Source organism: Anticarsia gemmatalis, chromosome 28 (genome assembly GCF_050436995.1).
Source record: "Anticarsia gemmatalis isolate Benzon Research Colony breed Stoneville strain chromosome 28, ilAntGemm2 primary, whole genome shotgun sequence".
NCBI classification, from domain to species: Eukaryota; Metazoa; Arthropoda; class Insecta; order Lepidoptera; family Erebidae; genus Anticarsia; species Anticarsia gemmatalis.
In genome coordinates this window covers 6,081,668-6,104,001 of record NC_134772.1, presented here as the reverse complement: position 1 = coordinate 6,104,001, position 22,334 = coordinate 6,081,668, and the positions used below count along the sequence as shown (strand labels likewise).

At 35.9% G+C, this 22,334-nt stretch overlaps 1 protein-coding gene across 4 annotated transcripts in view; it reads left to right on the top strand.

Annotated features, from left to right (window-relative positions):
- Positions 1-22,334, top strand: part of Fas3 (fasciclin 3) — a 171,196-nt gene that overhangs the window by 66,139 nt on the left and 82,723 nt on the right. For all 4 annotated transcript variants that reach the window (XM_076132472.1, XM_076132470.1, XM_076132469.1 and 1 more), the window contains exon 2: positions 1,884-2,088. In XM_076132472.1, coding sequence (XP_075988587.1) covers positions 2,037-2,088 — 52 coding nt within the window. In that variant the 5' untranslated portion in view covers positions 1,884-2,036. The remainder of the gene's footprint in view (positions 1-1,883; positions 2,089-22,334) is intronic.

Sequence of the window (22,334 nt, the reverse complement as noted above, 5' to 3'; positions counted from 1 at the left end):
CGGTATAAGAATAACTCCCGGTTTCTGATAAACATTTAGCGAAAGTTTATCTATTCAATAGCGTTTAAACTCATATAAAAAAAATAATAGATAAACTACCGCTAAATGTACTCGGAAACCGGGGGTAAGTATCCTAACCTTTACTTTTCGCATTTAAGACCCGTTACATTATAATATTATGTGTACAAGTTACGAGAATTTAAAATAGTAAAAATACTTGTTTTGTTTCATTAATGTTTGATTTCATTAATTTTATCGTATGGTTAGTGGTCAACCTAGTGTCAAAGTTGTTCAAGCCCGAAGGCCTTTGCCGTGGCTTAACGACTGTTACCTTTAGTAGATAACAACCTGGACCGACTTTTTACATAATTACCTAGTTCAAATAACACTATACGGTCCCCCATCTAAAGAATGACCGCGCCAACGGTTGCTTAACCTACAGATCGTTTACCGACCGGTGAGCGCAACTGGCTATACGTGCCTCGGATATTTATTATTAATAAGGTTCTATAAGATCAAATCTTAGTCTCACAACTCTACCAAAATTTCATAAGTAAAATAACTGAATGGAGAATTTGGTGAAACTTAATGTTTAAGTTTATAATTGAGTTTTGTAGATTATAAGATTACGTTTAATATAAGTTTCATTTACTCTTATATTACTTTAATACTTTAGAGTACGAAATTAATTTATATTTATAGACTAACGTAGCCTGTTTCAGCCTTTAGGGATTGATTTTTAATAAATAGATATTAAGCCTACTAGCTGTTCGGCACAACTTCGCTTGCGTCACATAAGAGAGAATGGGTCAAAATTTTCCCCATTTTTGTAACATTATTTACTGCTGCTCTGCTCCTATTAGTCGTAGCGTGATAATATATAGCCTATAGCCTTCCTCGATAAATGGGCTATCTAACACTGAAAGAATTTTTCAATTCGGACCAGTAGTTCCCGAGATTAGCGCGTTCAAACAAACAAACTCTTCAGCTTCATAATATTAGTATAGAATTTAATCCTAAGTTTGGAATGGAAACTTTGTATGAAATTTACCTACATCATCTATACTTATATACATTATACATACATAATATCACACCTTTAGTTCGTGAAGATGTGAGTAGAGGAATATGAAATACACTCATGTATCGCACTTTGTCCGAACTGGGAATTGAACCCGGGACTTCACGATCAGAAGTCGGTTACACTAGCGACCGCGCCACAGAGACAGTTATTGAACATTTTATTACAGGTTCAAATAAAGTTTCTGTAAGGCTTCATTTCATGATTACAACCTACGTTCACCTTTAAATAGATTTTAATTAAAATTATGTTTTCATAGACATGGTTTTAAATAGATCTTATAGAAACCTTACGAAATATAGAAAAGAGGCTTATTTTATATTAATTTATCATATAGTTAGTGTTCAACCTAGTGTCAAAGTAGTTGGTACGTTTGTCGTGAACTGTTGTTATGTTAAACAACAAGCGTGACTTGTATCACGGAGACGCTCAGCTCAAACACTGCACCTACATCTATGTAATGTACAAGTTACTTAACACACTGATCGTTTACCGACCTTAATTAAGACTTTTTCAAACATATTCTATATCTTTTATTAAAACCACTTAGACGTTAATTAGCTTATTTAATCATACGAAACTAGCCATATCAACATCAAACGCAAAATAAATATTTATCTCATACAAAAGTAGCTCTTCTTTGCCAATCTTCCTTGAAAATACATCAAAAGCTCCCCAAATAACTGCATAAACCTTTAAGAACCCGGAAAAATAACCCAGAAATCTTATAACCCCTTATTAAACTCACTACTGACCCAAAATTACGTAACACCTACTGACATTTACCTTTTTTTTGTTACAGAGTGAGAAAGCAATTTGGAACCAACGAGTGGGAGCGAGACAAAAAATCAAGATTCGACCGGCTCAAGTGTCCGTTGCATCTAGCATGTTCGAAATTTGAATCTAAAAGTGCTTTGTGATTGGTTGGATTTTTAGTGCTTTTTTTTGGTACAATATGGCCGCGATTCCCGCTCTTTTTGGATTGTTGATGGTGGCTGTGGTCACAGGTAAGAGATTTTAAATTCCTTTCATTAATATGATATCAATTCAAAGACAACTTTGCTTTCATAGTCAAAGTAATAACTTACGTTTGTTTTTTGTTCCAACTAATTCGTAGGAAATATTAGAAAATCACTTTTGGTTCATGATTTTTGACGTGAAAGTAGAAAAATAGGTACCATTTACTAAATGATGGCTCTATAGTTCAACATTTTAATAGAGAGTGTTGTATGCAGGGTTCGCGGCAGGAGGTATAAACCATACAGAATGTAGAACATCAGTGACCCGCAGACTTTATACAGTTGACGGTCACCTGTTTCATACACATACTTTATTTTGAAAAAATATGCAGAATTTTCAATTATAATCTATACACATTGTCCAAGACAAGGCTCTCTATTAAGTTTTCAGACTGTAGGGTTTTAATCTAGCACGCTAGGCAGTACTAGTTGAAAACCTTTCATTCCTACATCTAGATATAGGTACCTAAATAACTCAAAAGTGACAGACATAGTGATCTATCAACGCACAGCCCAAACCACTGGACGGCTCGAGCTGAAATTTCGCATGCAGGTAGATGTTATGACGTAGGCATCTGCTAAGAAGTGATTTTAATCAATTCTAAATGAAGAAAATAGGGGATAAAAGTTTGTATGAAAATTGTCGTAACTCACAAATCACGCGAGCAACGTCGCACCCAAAAGCTAGTATTCTATACAACTCTTACCCCCGGTTTCTGAGGTACATTTAACGGTAGTTTATCAATTCAATAGCGTTAAAACTCATATAAATAAACGCTATTGAATAGATATACTACCGTTGAATGTATACATACCTAGAAACCGGGGGTAAAACATGAAAAGTTTCATCACGTCTTCACTTTGCCTTCAAAAACATCTTGAGCAACGAACTAATCTTTTAAAACCTATTTCTATACCTATTTCTACTCAATTTAATCATCCCGACCTAGTTTAAAGAACTAATCTAGCGTTCAAAGCGTTCCGTTTCAAGCTTCATAAAACTACGTATTTATATTGATGGTGATTACTCTGCTCCTGTTTGTTATAGCGTGATGATATATAGCCTATAGCCTTCTTTGTTAATGTGGCTATTATATGTAAAAAGATTTATATAAATCTGATGTGTAGTTTTTAAATTATGCATGTTTTTAATGAAATAAATTTAATTCATTAATGTCCCACTGCTGAACAAGGGTCTCCTCCTAGAATGTGAAAGAGGTTATAGGCCCTGAGTCCACCACGCTGGCTAATTTCGGGTTGGGGACTTTGCATACTTTCAAGAACTGTTCTAAACAACTCTCAGGCATGCAAGGTTGCATCACGATGTTTTCCTTCACCGTTGGAGGAAGTGATAATTATTTCTAATACACACATAACTTGGAAAAGTCATTGATTTTGCCTCGGGTTCTGACCTGCGACCATTTGCGTGGGAGGTACCAACTTATACCACTCGGCTATCACTGCTTTAGATTTTCACATCCATATAATGTTGTCATACAACATATCGAAACCTAGGTATTGTTGGGGAAAAAGTCTTTTCGCATTATAGTATGTATGAACTTGTAATAAAATCGCACGGTTCATTAGGTTTCTTTCAGTGAGCTCGTGAGGTACCCAAATGCCAAGCTTTTTTGTGTAGAGAAAAGATTTTATTACAAGTTCATACATACTACAATGCGAAAAGACTTTTTTCCCGACCTAATATAATGAGTCAACTGACATTATAGTAATTTTTCAGGTGAGCGATTTGAAGCCAAATTGTTCCTCTTCCTTTGATATAAAACGATTTGATTTTTGTTATTAATACTCGGAAATTATTATTCTTTTATAAAAAAATAATGCTTACATAAAAATCATGGTTTATTATGTACGTTTGTATAAAATAATAAAAGACCTAAATTTCTGACTCAGTAGGTACACTTAAAGGAATCGATATAAATCCAAAATATTTCTGAAATTTACATCCAAAACAAAACCATAATGTGAACAAGATTGTATTATTTATTTTTCAGCACATTCGCATTCAGGAGGCAAAGGCATAAAATGTCACAGCCTATTGTAAATTTCCGTCAATTCTTTGCGTTTTATGTATTTTTGATATTTCCCGCGCTACGTGAGAATGTTCCGCCATGTTTGTTTCGCAAGCGTTACTCTTGTAATATTTTCGAGGGAAAATTAGTTTATAGGTTATTTTTTTCGTACTATGCGTTTTCTATTTTATTGCCTATTCAAGATTTTTAAAAGGACATTTCCCTGTATTAAAATTTTGTTAATCTGACGGTGTACATGTTGTCATGAAATTATGTCTAGTAGTTGTTTGTGAAAGACGCACAAATATAAATACATACATACTCACAAATATTTAAATCTATTTATATAAAATAAAGTGGTGTTAGTTACACTATTTTATAGCCTAAGAACGGCTGAACCGATTTGGCTGAAAATTGGTGGAGAACTTTTTATCCCGTTCGGGCGCGTTTGTACCTGGAGAAAGAACAGACCTGACCAACCAGAACGGTTTTTGTAAAATTGTATTTAAAAAACGGGAACAGTTATTTTGGAAAGAAAAAAAAAGCGTGATCGGAGCTGCACGGGACAGCTAGTTTATAATATTAGTACAAGTAGATTTTTAGTACTTCATTAATAAATAAATAAATAAATAAATTTAACCCATTACTGTCCCACTGCTGGGCAAGGGTCTCTTCCCGTAATGAGGGAAGGGTTAGGCCTTGAGTCCACCACGCTGGTTGAGTGCGGGTTGGGGACTTTGCATGCCCTCAATAAATGTATTAAACAAATTTTTAGGCATGCAAGGTTTCCTCACGATGTTTTCCTTCACCGTTGGAGCATGTGATAATTATTTCTAATACACACATCACACTTCATTAATAAATTATCTTAAAAAATCAAGTTATACTTTATCAGATGCACTATCAAAAAGTTATCCGTGAGTGGTAATTTTTATACTTACTAAAAAAACCAAGTAGACTTTTTTAACTTTGTGATAGTTCTTTAGTTTCTACCCAATTCATGGGAAAAGTATTTTTATGTAGGATGATAGTTTTTACAAGTGATTGGTGTTAAGAATAACTTAATATTGTTTATGTATGTTAAGTTTTGAATATAATTTCTATCATCGATGTATATACAAACAATCCCTTCCGTTGTATACGGTAGACATTTTTGAGTCAGGGCTGCCACAACTTCGAGAATATTTTTTTATTTTTAAGTTTTTTTGGTCCTGTATGACAAGGTGTATGGATGTGAGTGAAGTAAAGAAAGTTTGTCAGAATCATACCAAGTGACGTTCTTTGGTCTACCTCTATGGGAAAAAGGTGTAATTTTATGTATGTATGACATGTATCTTTTTTTTAAAGGTTTCTACCGCACTAAGAATTGCTCTTGTGTCGTGGGGACTTTTAAAAACATACAAACAACGGACACAAAGTACAACCAGACCTAAAACTATTATATGTGGAACAAAATAATTGTGCCATGTGGGAATAGAACCCACGACTTCCTGACGCAATGGTAGCGGCGTGGCGACCTAAACCACTGCGCCACGGCCAGTTATTATAGATTATACTACAATCATTTATTGATAGTAAGAAACTGTTCCTCCCATACAATTTAATTAAAACCGAACATAATTTACGTTGTTCAGCAATTGATCTGAGGTCAATGACCTGGGTGAGCGAGACGACAATACTTGAATGAGTGTCAATTAGAAACTTAAATAGATCGTGTAAGGGGAAGACATGTGACGCGCAAATTGATTAATAGAAAGTTAAGTAGTGATCGTTAAGGATGGGATTTTGATGGGGGACCAATTTTTTGAGAGTAATATAAACTTTGTTTAGTGTCTTTTTAAATGTTTTTTGTCATTTGAGTGATATTTAAACTCATGCTTTTATTAAAATAGAGTACAGTATACGGTGAAAATGGGCGCTAGCAGAAATTCAAATTCTTACCGAGTTTTACCTAGCAATTGTTGTATTTTGAACTTAATAAAAATATTTTAGCTTAATTTAAATATTTGAGAATGCAAAAACAAATTGAAAGCATGATGAAATTAAAAGTAATTTGTAATATTCGAACATCAGAAAAGTAAACCTTGAAAAACAAAAATCACTCAGTAGCAATACCATAAAAAAAATAAGAAAACATTCTCACAACACATTTTAACTTATTACTAAATACGATTTTCTTAGTAGCAATCTAGCAATACAATAAAAAACGGAAAGCTTTCTAATGATGCATTTTTATTTATTACAAAAAAAAAACAATTGTCGACAGCCCTATTTTTTTCCCGCCATACTCGCCATAGACAAGTCACTCGGTGCGTTTACAAAGTCAGTTTTAAACTTTAAGTAAACATTTACAAAGGCAGCTACAGGTTGTTCCGTGTTTGTTTGTTTAATTAATACGAGGAGATATTATTTATTGATTTTATAAAGAATGTCGGGTGTAAGATATGTGTATGTTCGAGTGTGATAAAGAAATTTTTGGTAGGTGTTTGTTTACTGGGTTTTGGGGTTCGATTCCGAGTCTTAGCAAAGTTTTTTGTGAATATTTGGACTCATGGGTTTCGTTTTCAATTCAGAACTTACCAATGAGTTCAAGTTTTCTTTTAATAGAGTACCTTTACAGGTTTGACTCCCAGTGTGTGCACAGTTCATAATAATTGAATTATTTTGGGAAGATTATTTCCAGGAAAAGTAATTTTTTGGGCAGGTTTAAATACTTTTATATCCCGTTTAAAAGCATACAACTTGTCTACACACTACGCTCAAATATATAAAATTGATAAAAATAGAAAACATTTCTAACAAAATTGCTTTATACCTTTTAAAATATTCTGGAACTATATTTAGTTGTTTAAATAGTTAATTCTGTTTGTCCTAGATTTAAGCCTGAAATATACTGTGGTTTTGAAGTCTAACCAAATTAGTCTGAACTTCCAGTCTGATCTAATTATTAAACTAATTTGTTTATATCTACAAAGGAATAATATATTCTAGACACAAATTATTTGTAAATAAATAAAATATAATTAAAAGCTATTACTGTCCCAATGCTAGGCAAGGGTCTCCTCCCGTATTTTTATTTTACTTATTCTATCGTATGGTTAGTGGTCAACCTAGTGTCAAAGTTTTACAAGCCCTAAAGGCCTTTGACATGACTTAAAGACTGTTAACTTAATAGACAACAACAGGTGTCGACTTTTAACGTGCCCTCCGAAGCACGGAGACGCCCAATTCAAATAGCTCTATATGGTCACCCATCTATAGAATGAGTGCACCAAGGGTTGCTTAACCTACATATCGTTTACCCACTGTGAGTGCAAATAGCTATGGGCGCCTCCGTAAAAGTGCAACATACAGCATATAAGTATAAATGAATCTTGCTTAATCCATACTAATATTATAAATGCGAAAGTAACTCTGTCTGTCTGTCTGTCTGTCTGTCTGTCTGTCTGTCTGCTACTTAATCACGCCTAAACTACTGAACCAATTTGCATGAAATTTGGTATGGAGATACTTTGATACCCGAGAAAGGACATAGGCTATATATCATCACGCTACGACCAAAAGGAGCAGAGTACCAGTAAAAAATATTACAAAAACAGGGAAAAATTTCACTCATTCTCTTCCAGCAAGCGAAGTTGCGCGGGTCAGCTAGTTATATTATATTTCTTAGCCTAGTTGAGTGTCCCACTACTGGGCAAAGGTTTTCTTCCAAATAAATGCGAAAATTTATTAAGACTGACATAAATTTCCTACTCTTTAACACAAAACCTACCGATTTTATATTAAATTTGATACACAGATAGTTTATAACCTGTATTAAAACATAGAATACTTTACCCTGCAATATTGTCACTTGAACGAAGTCACAGTCAGATACTAGTATATAAAATATCTTGCATAGTACAAATGCCTTGTTTTATACCCCAGAGCGGCCATTAAAAGATAATAATGTAATAAAGATGTCCCTTTATGAATGTAAAACAATTTCTCCGAGAAATATTATGAATCTCTTTGATAATGTAATGTTCGTGTTTCAGAGAAACGGTAGGAATGATGTACTAAACGCTTGTTTAAGGTAAATAATAAAAGTTTTATTGAAAAATATTTTTGTACCTGCAGGGATTTTGTAGAATAATGAAAAGTCGACATCGTCTCAATTAAGTCTATTATATTTTATTAGCTGACCCGCGCAACTTCGCTTGCGTCACATGAGAGAGAATGGGTCATAATTTTCCCCGTTTTTGTACATTTTTTACTGGTACTCTGCTCCTATTGGTCGTAGCGTGATGATAGCCTATAGCCTTTAGCCTTCCTCGATAAATGGGCTATCTAACACTGAAAGAATTTTTCAAATCAGACCAGTAGTTCCTGAGATTAGCGCGTTCAAACAAACAAATAAACTCTTCAGCTTTATAATATTAGTATAGATTAGTATAGATTTATACGAAATATTGCCTTAAACGAGGCTCGAACCCGGTATCAATACCGATGTAACGCGTAAAAATATCCTGTCTTATTTAAAACAAAAGTCAAAAACCAGACTTAAAATAATTTCACAGTCTATCAAGATTTTATTTTTGTTATTCTAAAACTATTATTGTTAAATTAAAACGTGTTTTGCTTATTTTCAGAAAGCACATTAATTACAGTATACTGAAATTGTCAATATTTTAGGATGTATCAACGCTTAAATGTTTAAAAGTACTCTCCTGTAAAATTGTGGTTTAAAAATATCGCGTTGTTCTTGTAAAAAGGCGATATATGTATTATAACAAATAATCAACAATTTATTCCAAAAATCTGCAATTTTAGTTTCCTCCTAAATAACAACACCCTGTGTACTACGTGGGCAGGTACACAAGCCATGTGTGGCATGACCGTGACATTAGGGCAGGTCCTAACACAAACATAACACTTTGACACAAAACAGATCACCCTACTTCCTTAGACGGGATGAAGACTGTCTCACTAACCGCCGGTTTCTGAGGTACATTTAGCGGTAGTTTATCTATTCATACTGGTTTTATATGTGTTTAGACGCTATTGAATGGATAAACTACCGCTAAACGTACTCAGGAACCGGGGGTAAGACTATGACGCGGTCGGTAGTATCTGCCTACTGTTTACGAGGTCTCGGGTTCAATCATGCCGGAAGAAGTGCTATTGGTATTTTCGAATTTATGTAAAATTATTCTCAATAATAGTCCGTACCCTTGTAATGTGCCCGGTGGGAGAAAATTGCTAAAAATTTAAATTAAATTTAACTCATTACTGTCCCACTGCTGGGCATGGGTCTCCTCCCGTAATGAGGGAAGGGTTTCCTGCCTTTCTCCACCACGCTGGCCCAGTGCGTTTAGAGACTTTGCATACCTTCAAGAACTGTTCTAAAGAACTCTCAGGCATGCAAGGTTGCATCACGTTGTTTTCCTTCACCGTTACAACAAGTGATTAATTCTAATACACACATATAACTTGTATAAGTCATTGTTGTGTTGCCTCGGGTTCGTACCTGCAACCACTTGCGTGGGAGGTACCAACTTATACCCCTCGGCTATCACTGATCTGAACATTTCTAATGTAATCAAAATAACCTACTTTTGTACTAACATCGTTTTAGTTTAGTCGTGAGGCGCCCATAGCCAGTTGCGCTCACCGGTCGGTAAACGATCTAAAGGTTAAGCAAACCCTGGCGCGGTCATTCCATGGATGGGTGACCACATAGTGGTATTTGAGCTGGGCGTCTCCGTGCTTCGGACGGCACGTAAAAAGACGGTCCCGGTTGTTGTCTACTAAGATAACAGTCGTTAAGCCATGTCAAAAGCCTCTCAGGCGGCTTGAACAACTTTAACACTAGGTTGACCACTAACCATACGACAAACAAACAAACAATGAAAATAACCTACTTTCAGTACTAACATCGTTTCAGCTCAGTCGTAAAATATCCAATATCGATCAATAACAGTTAATTGAGTGACTCATTGAGTGAGTGTTAGTCACTGAATCTCACAACACTGAGTCATGCGACCTGTGTAGCGGTTAAGGTGGACGCCATGCTGGTTTTGTTGCGTCAGATGGACGTGGGTTTGATTTCCGCATGGAGTCCGTGATTGTTTTTCGAACTAAATTTTAAATGCCAGGCTCTGTGGCTTGGTTGGTAGTGTATATGACTGCTGATCGCGAGGTACTGGGTTCGATTCATTGGTCGGACAATTTTCAATAGCCTTTTTTCTTATAAGTTTAAACGCTATTGAAAAGATAAACTACCGCTAAATATACCTCAGAAACCGGAATTTAGTGCTCCTCTACAGTACCTAAGGAATATTCATACGAAATTTCAATTTTCTACGCTCAGTAGTTTTGGCTGTCCGTTGTCCATAAGTCAGTAATTGAAGAGTTATATAAATCCACTAGCCGACCCGGCAGACGTTGTTTTGCCATATGAATTAGAAAAGAAATAGTATCACTTAGGGGTATGAAAAATAAATGTTCGCCGATTCTCAGACCTGCTCAATATGCTCACAAAATTTCATGAGAAGTGGTCGAGCCGTTTAGGAGTACGGTAACTAGCATCGTGACATGGAAATTTTATACATACATAAGACTAGCTGATCCGCGTAACTTCGCTTGCGTTCAATAAGAGAATAGGGTGAATTTTTTCCCCGTTTTTGTAACATTTTTTACTGGTACTCTGCTCCTTTTGGTCGTAGCGTGATGATATATATAGCCTTCCTCGATAAATGGACATCTAGCACAGAAAGAATTTTTCAAATCGAACCAGTAGTTCCAGAGATTAGCGCGTTCAAACAATCAAACAAACAAACTCTTCAGCTTTATAATATTAGTATAGATGTAGAATAGATTATGCACGTATAGACAAAACCAGTAGCGAATGCAGCCTAGTGACTCATTACCTCTATTATAGTTGCATTGCGGTTTAAATAACCTTACGATACTAAAACAAGGACATATTTCAAGGTTTTAGTGAGAAGGAATGTTTAAACTAGCATTTGGATACCCATCTATAGGCTGACCTCGAGATGGAAAGCTTAACTTATGTCTTTGACGTATAGTAATCATAAATGGTCGTAAGAAGAGGTTATCTAATGTATTTTAAGGGATTTCGTTGATAATAATAAATATGTATATAAATAAATATCATTGTACAACTCACACACGGTCATTTGATTTCAAACTAAGCAGAGCTTGTAGTGTAACCAAATAATTGATAAACATACTTATATACTTATAAATACATACTTATATAGATACATTAACAAAGCTCAGAACAGATACTCGTGCTCATCACACAAATATTTGTCCCGGGTGGGATTCGAACGCACCACACGCGGCTACGGTTGTTGCGGCGAGGTGACCACGTTAACCACTGCGTCAAACGTGCAGTTATAACTACTACTTTTAATTAAGCAAGCGTGATGTGTTATAAAACTACTCACAATAATGACTAAAGGCAGATCGTTGACTAATAACAGTAATAACAAAAGATTGCATTCAGATGAATCATAGTTGCATAACTCACTGACTCAGCCTCCCAGTTAGGTCATAAAAACTGGCCAAATGCAAGTCAGACTCGTGCAAGAAAGGTTCCGCACCATCATAGTAAAAAAATACGAAAAACCACACGTTTATTGTATGGGGACTCCGGCTAATGTGTTATTTTTGTATTTGTTTTTAGTAGCTCGTGGCTTAGTTAACAACAACCGCACGGATCGATCTCTGGGGTTAAGCTACGCTTGCCGAGGTTGTTCTGTGAATGGGTGACCACCTTATACATACCTATCGAGTTCCTCGGCAGGAAGGCACGTTAAATTGTGGGTCTCGGATGTCATTTTCGAAGATCTTTGACAGTCGTTAACAGTAATCAGAAGCTTGAAAGCCTGACAACCAATTTCACCGAAGGGTATCGTGTATTCGTATTATAACCCAGGAAACTGGGTTGTGTAGGTCTGATAGACAGTCGCTTCATGTAAAATACTGGTATTCGACTGTATCCGGTGAGACTGGAAGCTGACTCCAACAAAGCTTGAAACAAAGGCTAAGCTAATATATAGAGAACGGAAACATATAATTTATGAAAATTTCAGCTTCCTAGCTATTACGGCTTATGAGATACAGTCTGGTGACAGACGGAGAGACGGACAGACAGACAGCAGAGGCTTAATAACAGGGTTCTGTTTTTACCTTTTAGGATCGGGACTCTATAGTAAGGTCATAAAAATGAGTATTTTAGTGCTTTTAGTAACAAACCATGCGGACGAAGTCTCAGTCAGAAGCTAGTCTTTTATAAAACTACCCTCTTTTCTGAAATCAATAGTACGTATAAATTCTCCTCTCAAACGTGTCAAGCCATTTGTAACTGCTCATATTTCACCTTTAGATATGTTACACGGATGTGACGTCATCGTTTACGTCACACGTGAGAGAAATAAAAGAGCGTTTCACTCTTTGAAGTAGAATTTCTGAATTCCGGTATTGAGAATCTTTCTGCCTTTGTATATGATTGCTAATGGGTATAGTGCTGGGTTTTTGTATAATTTAAGTGACCGAGTAGTCTGAAAGTCTTAAGGAAAAACCTTTGCCCAGCAGTGGGACTTCGATGCTAGCTAAAAAAGTATTTATAAATGTAAATTTTTTGTTACTATTATTGCATCAGAGGTCGTGTGTTAAAATCTCACATGAAACAATTATTTGTGCGATTCACTAATAATTGTTTCGGGTCTGGTTGTACTTTGTGTCCGTTGTTTGTATGTTTGTAAAAGTTCCCGCGACGCAAGAGCAATTCTTAAAGCGAGAGTTGACATTTAAAAAAAATGCAATGCTGGTATTAAACATAGGCACTTTTTTCACTATTCAACGCCTAAAATATTTTTTTAAAACCCTAGTTCCTCCCCCAATTGTCATCTAATTAATTTTACTACACCAATTAACCAAACATTTTCAACTAAGAGGTCCGGAGTTCATTCCCTTTTTTCCCTCTTTTTAATAGTCTCTTGTACAAATGGTAGTCCATCAATTAGTGTTCTGTGAGGTGTGCAGTGGACTTGTAATGAGCTACGAGTGAACACGTACGGGTTTGACTCCGTTGTGAGGCACGGTACGGGAAATTTAGAAAAAAAAATATTGTTTTGATGTTTTATTTAAGTAGGAATTTAAGGTAGTTTGAAGTAAAAGGCTTGGTTGTGTGTGTGGGGGGTAACTATAGGGTAGTGTTTTCGATTATTTAAGAGATAGATTATAAAATACATGAGTAATAAGATTAGCAATTGAATATTGTTTTTACTGCTGAGTGAGGGGTTACGCGTTAAGACCACCACGCTGGCCATGTACGGGTTGAGGCATTGCGCGTCTTCAAAAACTGTTCTTAAGAATTCTCAAGCATGCAAGGTTGCATCACAATGTTTTTCTTCAGCGTTAGGACAAGTGATAACTTTGTATAATACACACATGGCTTGGAAAAGTAATTGGTGAAGGCTGCGTATATTTTTACCAATCGGCTATTATTTCTTATGCCAATAGGTCTCCAAAGACCCACAAATATATTTCTTGTTACATTTAGGTCTAAAAATCGATAATAATAAGCTCTACTTAAAGTTGCAATTAAAATATATTACTCTGTAACTACACTCTAAAATTTACTTTAAAAACTTTTGTTTTTAAGTTATCGTGCCGTGTGACAAGGTACTCGCGCCACAGAATACATTACATCTACATCATGTCTCGCTATAACTCTTATTGCTGTTCTTAAAACGTCTGCTCTCGTCCCGCTATGAAATGACACTGAAACATTCAGTATTAGTGTCTTGTTACTGTGCTAATATTATACGTTTATTTTATTTTAGTAACTTGGTGGCTGACTTTTTTCTCGTGATGGAAAATTATGCAGACCACGCTGTACCCTGTAGTTCTTTATCGTCTTTCTTTTCTTTCTTATTAACATTTTTGTCTAAATTAAGTTATATATACATATTGCTGGAATCAGCAAACAAATAAGCAACTGCCGATATCTATACTAATATTATAAAGCTGAAGAGTTTGTTTGTTTGTTTGAATCTCAGGAACTACTGGTGCGAATTAATAAATTATTTTACTGTTGGATAGCCTATTTATTGAGGAAGGCGACGGGCTATATAACATTACGCTACGACCAACAGGAGCAGAGTACCAGTAAAAAATGTTACAATGTTACAAAAACGGGGAAAAATAAGACCCGTTCTCTCTTATGTGACGCAAGCGAAGTTGCGCGGGTCAGCTAGTCTTTTCTATGTTACAGTTTTAGCTTAGCGAAACAAAGCGCTTTCTTTTCTAAATCTTTTCAAGTGGACAAAGTCGATGATCTGTCTGTTTCACTTATATACTTAACCACTTGTACATAGTTTCAAAATTGTTACTTAAATATACAAACATATGTATGAAGAAACAGAAAAAGCTAAAACCAGTGACTTTTATTTGCCATTTGTGTGATAAAGGCAAATTATTTCTTCATAAAACTATCAGGAAATTCGTGAAGAAACAAATTTGACTGCAATGTTTACTTTACCCCTATACTTTTACTGTTATTTTTGATGAAAATACTGGTTATAAGTGACAAAACACTGTATAACTAATCAGAGCTTATACGACGTTTATTAAGTCATGTCTATAGACAAACAGTCGCGTTGTTTTACATAGAAACTATGTATTTGTATGTGAAGTAAGGCCAAGTTGTGAATGCTTATCGTGTTAGGACTAAGTTTAGACTAAGTTTAACGGCTTAAACTGTGTCCCTAATCTCATTGTGGTTGCCTCTTTGTTAGCATAAAATATGACTGACTGCTATCCTACTAATATTATAAATGCGAAAGTTTGTGAGCATGTATGTACCTATGTGTGGATGTTTGTTACTCTTTCACGCAAATACTACTGAACCGATTACGATGAAATTTGGTAGGCGGGTAGCTGAAGACACAAAATAACACATAAGATACTTTTGTCCCGGAGTTCCCGGGGGATCGCGATTTACACGGGAAGGGTTACCACGCGGACGAAGTTGCGGGCGGCCTCTAGTGGTACATTTGTCAGCCTAGCCTTTCTTCCAATTATGTTGGAGTCGGCTTCCAGTCTCACCGGATGCAGCTGAATACCGTTGTTTTACATGGAGCGACTGCCTATCGGACCTCCACAACACAGTTACCAGGGCTAGAACAAGGTACCCTTGTCAGCTTTTCAGACTTCTCCGAATATCATCGTGGTCCAGGTAACTGGGTTCTGGAGGTCTATGTAAAATACTGGTATTCAGCTGCATCCGATGAGACTGGAAGCCAACTCCAACATAGTTGGAAGAGAGACAAGGCTTTTTGATTGAACGAATGAGTAAAATTGACAACTGCTGGGACAGAATTTTATCGTATGGTTAGTGTTCAACCGAGTGTCAAAGTAGTTGGTACGTTTGTGGTGAACTGTTGTTATGTTAAACAACAAGCGTGACTTGTATCACGGAGACGCTCAGCTCAAACACTGCACCTACATCTATGTAATGTACTAGTTATTTAACACACTGGTCGTATACTGAGTGAGAAAAACCTCCTATTTTCAATTAAGTTACCTAGTTGCGAGCGAATTGTGTAGTGTTGTGCATTTATCGGTAATGAGATCAAATTGTGGATGGCAAATTGGGTGCCATCATTTCAATTGCGGAGAGCTGAGACAGTTGTCGATAGAGTAATATTAAATTTAGGATATTTTTCCGACAGTTTTTAGTATATCTATACTAATATTATAAAGCTGAAGAGTTTGTTTGTTTGCTTGTTTGTTTGTTTGTTTGAACGCGCTAATCTCGGGAACTACTGGTCCGATTTGAAAAATTCTTTCAGTGTTAGATAGCCCATTTATTGAGGAAGGCTATAGGCTATGTATCATCACGCTACGACTAATAGGAGCAGAGTACCAGTGAAAAATGTTACAAAAACGGGGAGAATTATGATTCTCTTATGTGGCGCAAGCGAAGTTGCGCGGGTCAGCTAGTTATTGATATTTAAACAATGTTTTGTTTATTTACGCCTTGAAACAATGATATACGCATACGTGAATCATGTAACAGGAGGTTTTAAAAACGACACTAGTGAGTTTTCTTACCCCCGTTTTTTGAGTACATTTAGCGGTAGTTTATCTATTCAATAGCGTATTTTTTATATGAATTTAAGCGCTATTGAATAGATAAACTACCGCTTAATTTACCTCAGAAACCGAAGGTTATTGATGTGTGTATAATAAATAATAATTACTTGTGACTGTGAAGGAAAATATCGTGATGTAATTTTGCATATCCAATTTGTTCAATACATTTTAGAGAGCATGCAAAGTCCCCAACCCTCAGCGTGGTGGTCTCAAGGCTACCCTTACGTTATTTCAGGAGTAGACCCTTGCCCAGCAGTGGGATAAAAATGAAAAAAAATTAAGTAACAAGATTCCACTGTTCTCTTATTCTGGAAGGAGACTCTTGCCCAGCAGTGGGAAGGTAATAAATCGAAAAGAATCGAACCCACGACCATTTATATTAACGTAACAACTAAATCACATCAAACTTTACTTTTACACAATTACACAATCGCCACCCGGAAATCGAATCGACTACTCTATTTGCATTTATTGTACTTATTATCTTGTTCAAATATTACACAACTTAAAATAAGATGACCAATTCAAATGGACCGTGGTGAATTAGCTCGAAATGAATCGATTTTATAACCTAGATAGACTAAATGTACCTAGATTGTAAATATAATTAAGTTATAAGTGAAAGTGTAAAAAATTAATGGTAATTAAGTTAATTATGAAAACAAAAGACGAAGTTTTCTATATTTTTTACTTGATTATGCCTGTGTTACGTGCGTTTACTTGAAAGTTTTAGCCCGTCCTTTTCTGAAAGGTTACTTATCACTCTGCAAAGTTTTATCGAAAACGGTTCATAAGTTTTGTTATGATGTTTCAAGTATTAGTTTAAACAATTGTTAATCATGATGTGTCGGCTTCGATTTCCAAGTCAAAATTATGTGTTGTTTAATCATTATTTTATTTTTCTAAGTGAATAATTCGTTTTCCAGCGCGGGTATGAACCCGAAACCTCACAATAAAGAACTATCGATACAGTCCCATCTCTAAACACAAAATATGATGAGGGCATTACTCGCGTCGGTCGTCACACAATTGACGTACATTCGACGCTCAACGAATATTAACTTAACAACGATTTGTGAACTAACTGACGAGAAAATATGCTATACTAGCTGACCCGTGCGGCTCCGCTCTCGTGAATATTTTTTTTTCACTAATACAAAGCTTAATTATTCCTTAACTACAAAATATGCATTTTTTCACGAAAAATATTCTCAAAATTATTTATATCTCATATAACTCGCGCTAAAACATATCTGCCAATAAAACTGTTGCCATGACAACGGAATTTTGTTAATTCACTGTCATTATAATATTGATTATTCGCGACTTCGGTGGCGAAACCTGAATTTTCCCGGGAAATGCGTCATTTTCCCGGGGTAAAAAGTAGCCTATGTCCTTTCTCGGGTATCAAACTATCTCCATACCAAATTTCATGCAAATTGGTTCAGTAGTTTAGGCGTGATTGAGTAGCAGACAGACAGACAGACAGACAGAGTTACTTTCGCATTTATAATATTAGTATGGATAAATAAATAAATTGCAAGACTGAGGGTTCCTTACCCAAAGGGTAAAAGTAAAATTACTAACCCCCAGTTTCTGAGGTACATTTAGCAGTAGTTTATCTATTCAATAGCGTTTAAGCTCGTGTAAACATGACAATTTGAATAGGTACACTACCGCTAAATGTACCTCAAAAACCGGGGCTAAGACGCTTTATAAGCTAGCCCCCTATTACATGGGACTACCAATACCAATAGCAAAATGCAAATATTAGGTCGAGGAAAAAGTCTTTTTGCATTATAGTATGTATGAACTTGTAATAAAATCTTTTCTCTACACATAAAGCTCGATATTTGGGTACCTCACGAGCTCACTGAAAGAAACCTAATGAACCGTACTCATTTGTGATTCTTGAAGCCAAAGAGATTTTATTACAAGTTCATACATACTATAATGCGAAAAGACTTTTTCCCCGACCTAATATATTTCATATACCTCAGCCTACATCTCTCTATACAACAGAAGCGATACACAAATACCAGCTAAACCAAATATTTTTGTATCCTCGCAAATTCTTGTCTCAAAACGTCTTATGCCTCAAATAGTAGAGATCTCGTCAAAAATGCCGCGGTTGTATTAAAAGGTAGGTGAGTACTGAGTTATTCAGAGCATGAAACGACATGCCACCGGCAGATACAGGGCTGCTGTGTGCTGAAATTGAAACAATTCTTGCAGGAATCTGTTGCGTGTTTAGATTGAGTAATAGGGTATGTGAGTTTAGTTGTCTTTTGTAAAAAATTGTACGAGGTAAAAAATTGGTGACAATCTATGACCATGGAATGAAACTATAGGACCAGGAAGAGACATGTCCATCTGTGGGACGGTAATGGGTTAAATATATATTTATTTTTAACTAGCTGACCCGTGCAACTACGCTTGCGTCACTTAAGAGATAATAGGTCATAATTCCCCCCGTTTATGTAATATTTTTCACTGGTACTCTGCTCCTATTAGTCGCAGCGTGATGTTATATAGCCTATAGCCTTCCCCGATAAATGGGCTATCTAACACTGAAATATTTTTTCCAATCGTAAGTAGTAAGCAGTAATTCCTGAGATTAGCGCGTTCAAACAAACAAACAAACAAACAAACTCTTCAGCTTTATAATATTAGTATAGAAGTATAGATTTGTTGCTATATCTTCTTTCGCATTATGCGTTTATTTTGTGTCGCGGGGACTTTTACAAACATACAAACAACGGACACAAGGTACAACCAGAGTATATCGCCCAATGTTTTATGTGATACCGGCAGCCCTACCGACGTGCGTTAGCTATGTAAATGTGAATCAGTTAGTGTATTGTATTATGTACCACATTGTCTCTTGTATTTGTATTGTATTTGTCTGAATACAATCAAACATGGTGTTTTAGGGGGTACTGAGAAGAAGGGAGACACTATCGACAACCGACTAGCTATCGAGAAATCGTCACAAAAATTGCTGTAATTTTTTACATACTATACATTTTTTCAAGCCGTCCATAGCCAGTTGCGCTCACCGGTTGGTATACGATCTGTGGGTTAAGTAACCCTTGGCGCGGTCATTGCATAGATGGGTGACTGTATATACAAAAAAAACAATCAAATGATGAATTTGGTACAGTACTTTATGAGTTGATCTCGAACAGTAGCTCGATTCTCTACCACTATCGACTACCGACAACCGAACTGTCATCGAGAAATTTTGTATGAAAATCTGATCAGCGCCTCTGACGGGTGTCGTAGGAAACATTTTGGCAGTACATTCTAAATGTCAAAATTTCGATAGCTAGCCGGTTGTCGGTAGTCGATAGTAGTAGAGAATCGAGGTACTGATATGTATATTCTTTCCGTGAGAGATTGCAAATACAGTGTTATATTAGGTCGGGGAAAAGTCTTTTCGCATTAATTATAGTATGTATGAACTTGTAATAGAATCTTTTCTCTACACAAAAAAACTCGATATTTAGGTAACTCACGAGCTCACTGAAAGAAACCTAATGAACCGTGTACTCATTTGTGATTGTTGAAGCCAAAGAGATTTTATTACAAGTTCATACATACTATAATGCGAAAAGACTTTTTCCCCGACCTAATAATATTGTGCTGTCATACTGTCAAACGCTCAGCTGACCCCTCCAAGAATTACAAGCTTGATAAATTAACCGTTGTCAAAAACAATGACATTGACCGACACGGGAATCGAACGCATCACAAATCGGTCAGCGATTGTGAATCGGTCACAGTTAAATACAATACTACTTTGTTTTGATACAGGATGTTATTTCATGTAACGGTTAAGTTCAAAGTTCAACAGGTCTTGAAAAAATCTTATCGTATGGTTAGTGGTCAACCTAGTGTCTAAGTTGTTCAAGCCCGAAAGCCTTTGACATGACTTAACGACTGTTATCTTAATTGACAACAACCAGGACCGATATTTTTCACTCAGACACCTAGTTTAAATACACTTATGCGGTCACCCATCCATGTAACGACCGCACCAAGGGTTACTTAACCCACGGATCGTGTACCAACCGTTGGGCACCGACTTTTTTCGTGCCCTCCGAAAGGAGGCATCCAGTTCAAATACCACTCTGCGGTCACCCATCTATGTTTTGACCGCACCAAGGGTTACTTAACCCACAGATCGTTTACCGACCGGTGAGCGCAGCGCCACGGAGGTATGTTATTTGTTTCAACGCTAATCCGCGTAGGATCATGCAATATATAATATTCTATATGTGTTAGTATAAGCCGATCAAAAGCTTAATACTCTCGTTTCGAATTCGTTTGAAGGATTAAGTTATATCCGTATGATGTTTTGATGTTATTTAGTTGTAAAAAACTATCATATAAAGTGAAAATTTGATCAAAATCAGATTACTCAACCTACTAATATTTTAAATGCGAAAGTTTGTGAGTATGTATGGATGTTTATTACTCTTTAGTATCGTGTTATAACCCAGATATTGGGTTGTGGAGGTCAGATAGACAGTCGCTCCATGTAAAACAATGGTATTCAGCTGCATCCGGTGAGACTAGAAGCCGACTCCAACATAGTTTGGAACAAAGGCTAAGCCAATATATACTCTTTCACGCAAAAACGCAGCTCAAATACCAGTATGCCACCCATCACCCTAGGTCACCCATCTATAGAATGACCGTTGCTTCACCCACAGATCGTAAATGTTATGATTAAAATCCAATAAGCATTATTAAGCAGACAAACTTCATCCTCTCTTTATATTAAGTTCAAATTAAAAGTTTTTAATAAAGATAACAGTAGCAGTACACACACACAAACACACACACGGCTCGTGTGGCTCCCCCTAGCGGTCGCTAATTGAGTCTGAAACGACCCGCATCGTGCACATATTCGCACGTGTATATGAAAAACATTTATTTCAATTTTATAGTACTAGTTTGTACATGCGACTTCGTCCGCGTGAATTGGTTTTCTGGGGTAAAAAGTGTTGTATGTGTTAATTTAGGGTTTAAGCTATCTGTGTAGCTAATCTCATGTAATTCCTTTCAGTAGTTTTTGCGTGATTAAGTAACATGAATACATCCATATTCACGAACTTTTAACTTTATAATATTACTAGCTTCTGCCCGCGACTCCGTCCGCGTGAATAGATTTCCCATGATAAAAAGTATCCTATGAGTTAATACAAGTAATAAACTATCTATCTATTAACTATCTATAGTTAAATAGTTACTTATTATAATGTACCTACACTTTTGTATTGGGGTAAACCAGTTAAAATAGTTGTAAGGATGAATAAATGAATCTGTGCAACTCTATCAGAATCGGATCAGTAGTTCTTTTCGTTTGACGACTAACTTTCGGAATAATGTAATATAAGGATTTTTTTCTAAAATGTCCACGTAACTTACAATATATTATTCACAAATAATACAGTTTTATACCAGTAAACTGACATTAATAATTTATCAAATAATTTAAAAGATAATCCACTACAAAACAAAGTATACCTGTGTATTATCAGTAAAGTTATGCGGCAGACAGTGAGTATGAATGCAAAATAGGCCGGAATTCCCGATGACTCAGACTTGCGAGGCTTTTGTTTACTCCATGAAGGAAAGAATTCGCTATAGTTTCTCTTCCGAAATACTGTCCCACTGCTAGGCAAGGGTCTCCTCCCAAATTGAGAGAAGGGAAAGCCTTGAGTCCACCACTCTGGCCAAGTGCGGGTTGGGGAACTTTGCATGCCTTTGAGAACTGTCTTAATATTTTTTTTGATATTGTATTCTTTTTACGTGCTTTTCAAAGCACTCTATTTATAAGTACTATAGGTACATATGAATGACTCTGAATTGTTAACTATCCATATATGTATATGCTAATTATCATCATAGTTGGATGAGCATTTTAGCCGTGAAAACTTAGACAGAATTTTACAATTATAATATTAGTTTGGTCTTTGGATGCATTGAAAAGATCTTAGCTAATTATAGAGATAAAAACAGCTC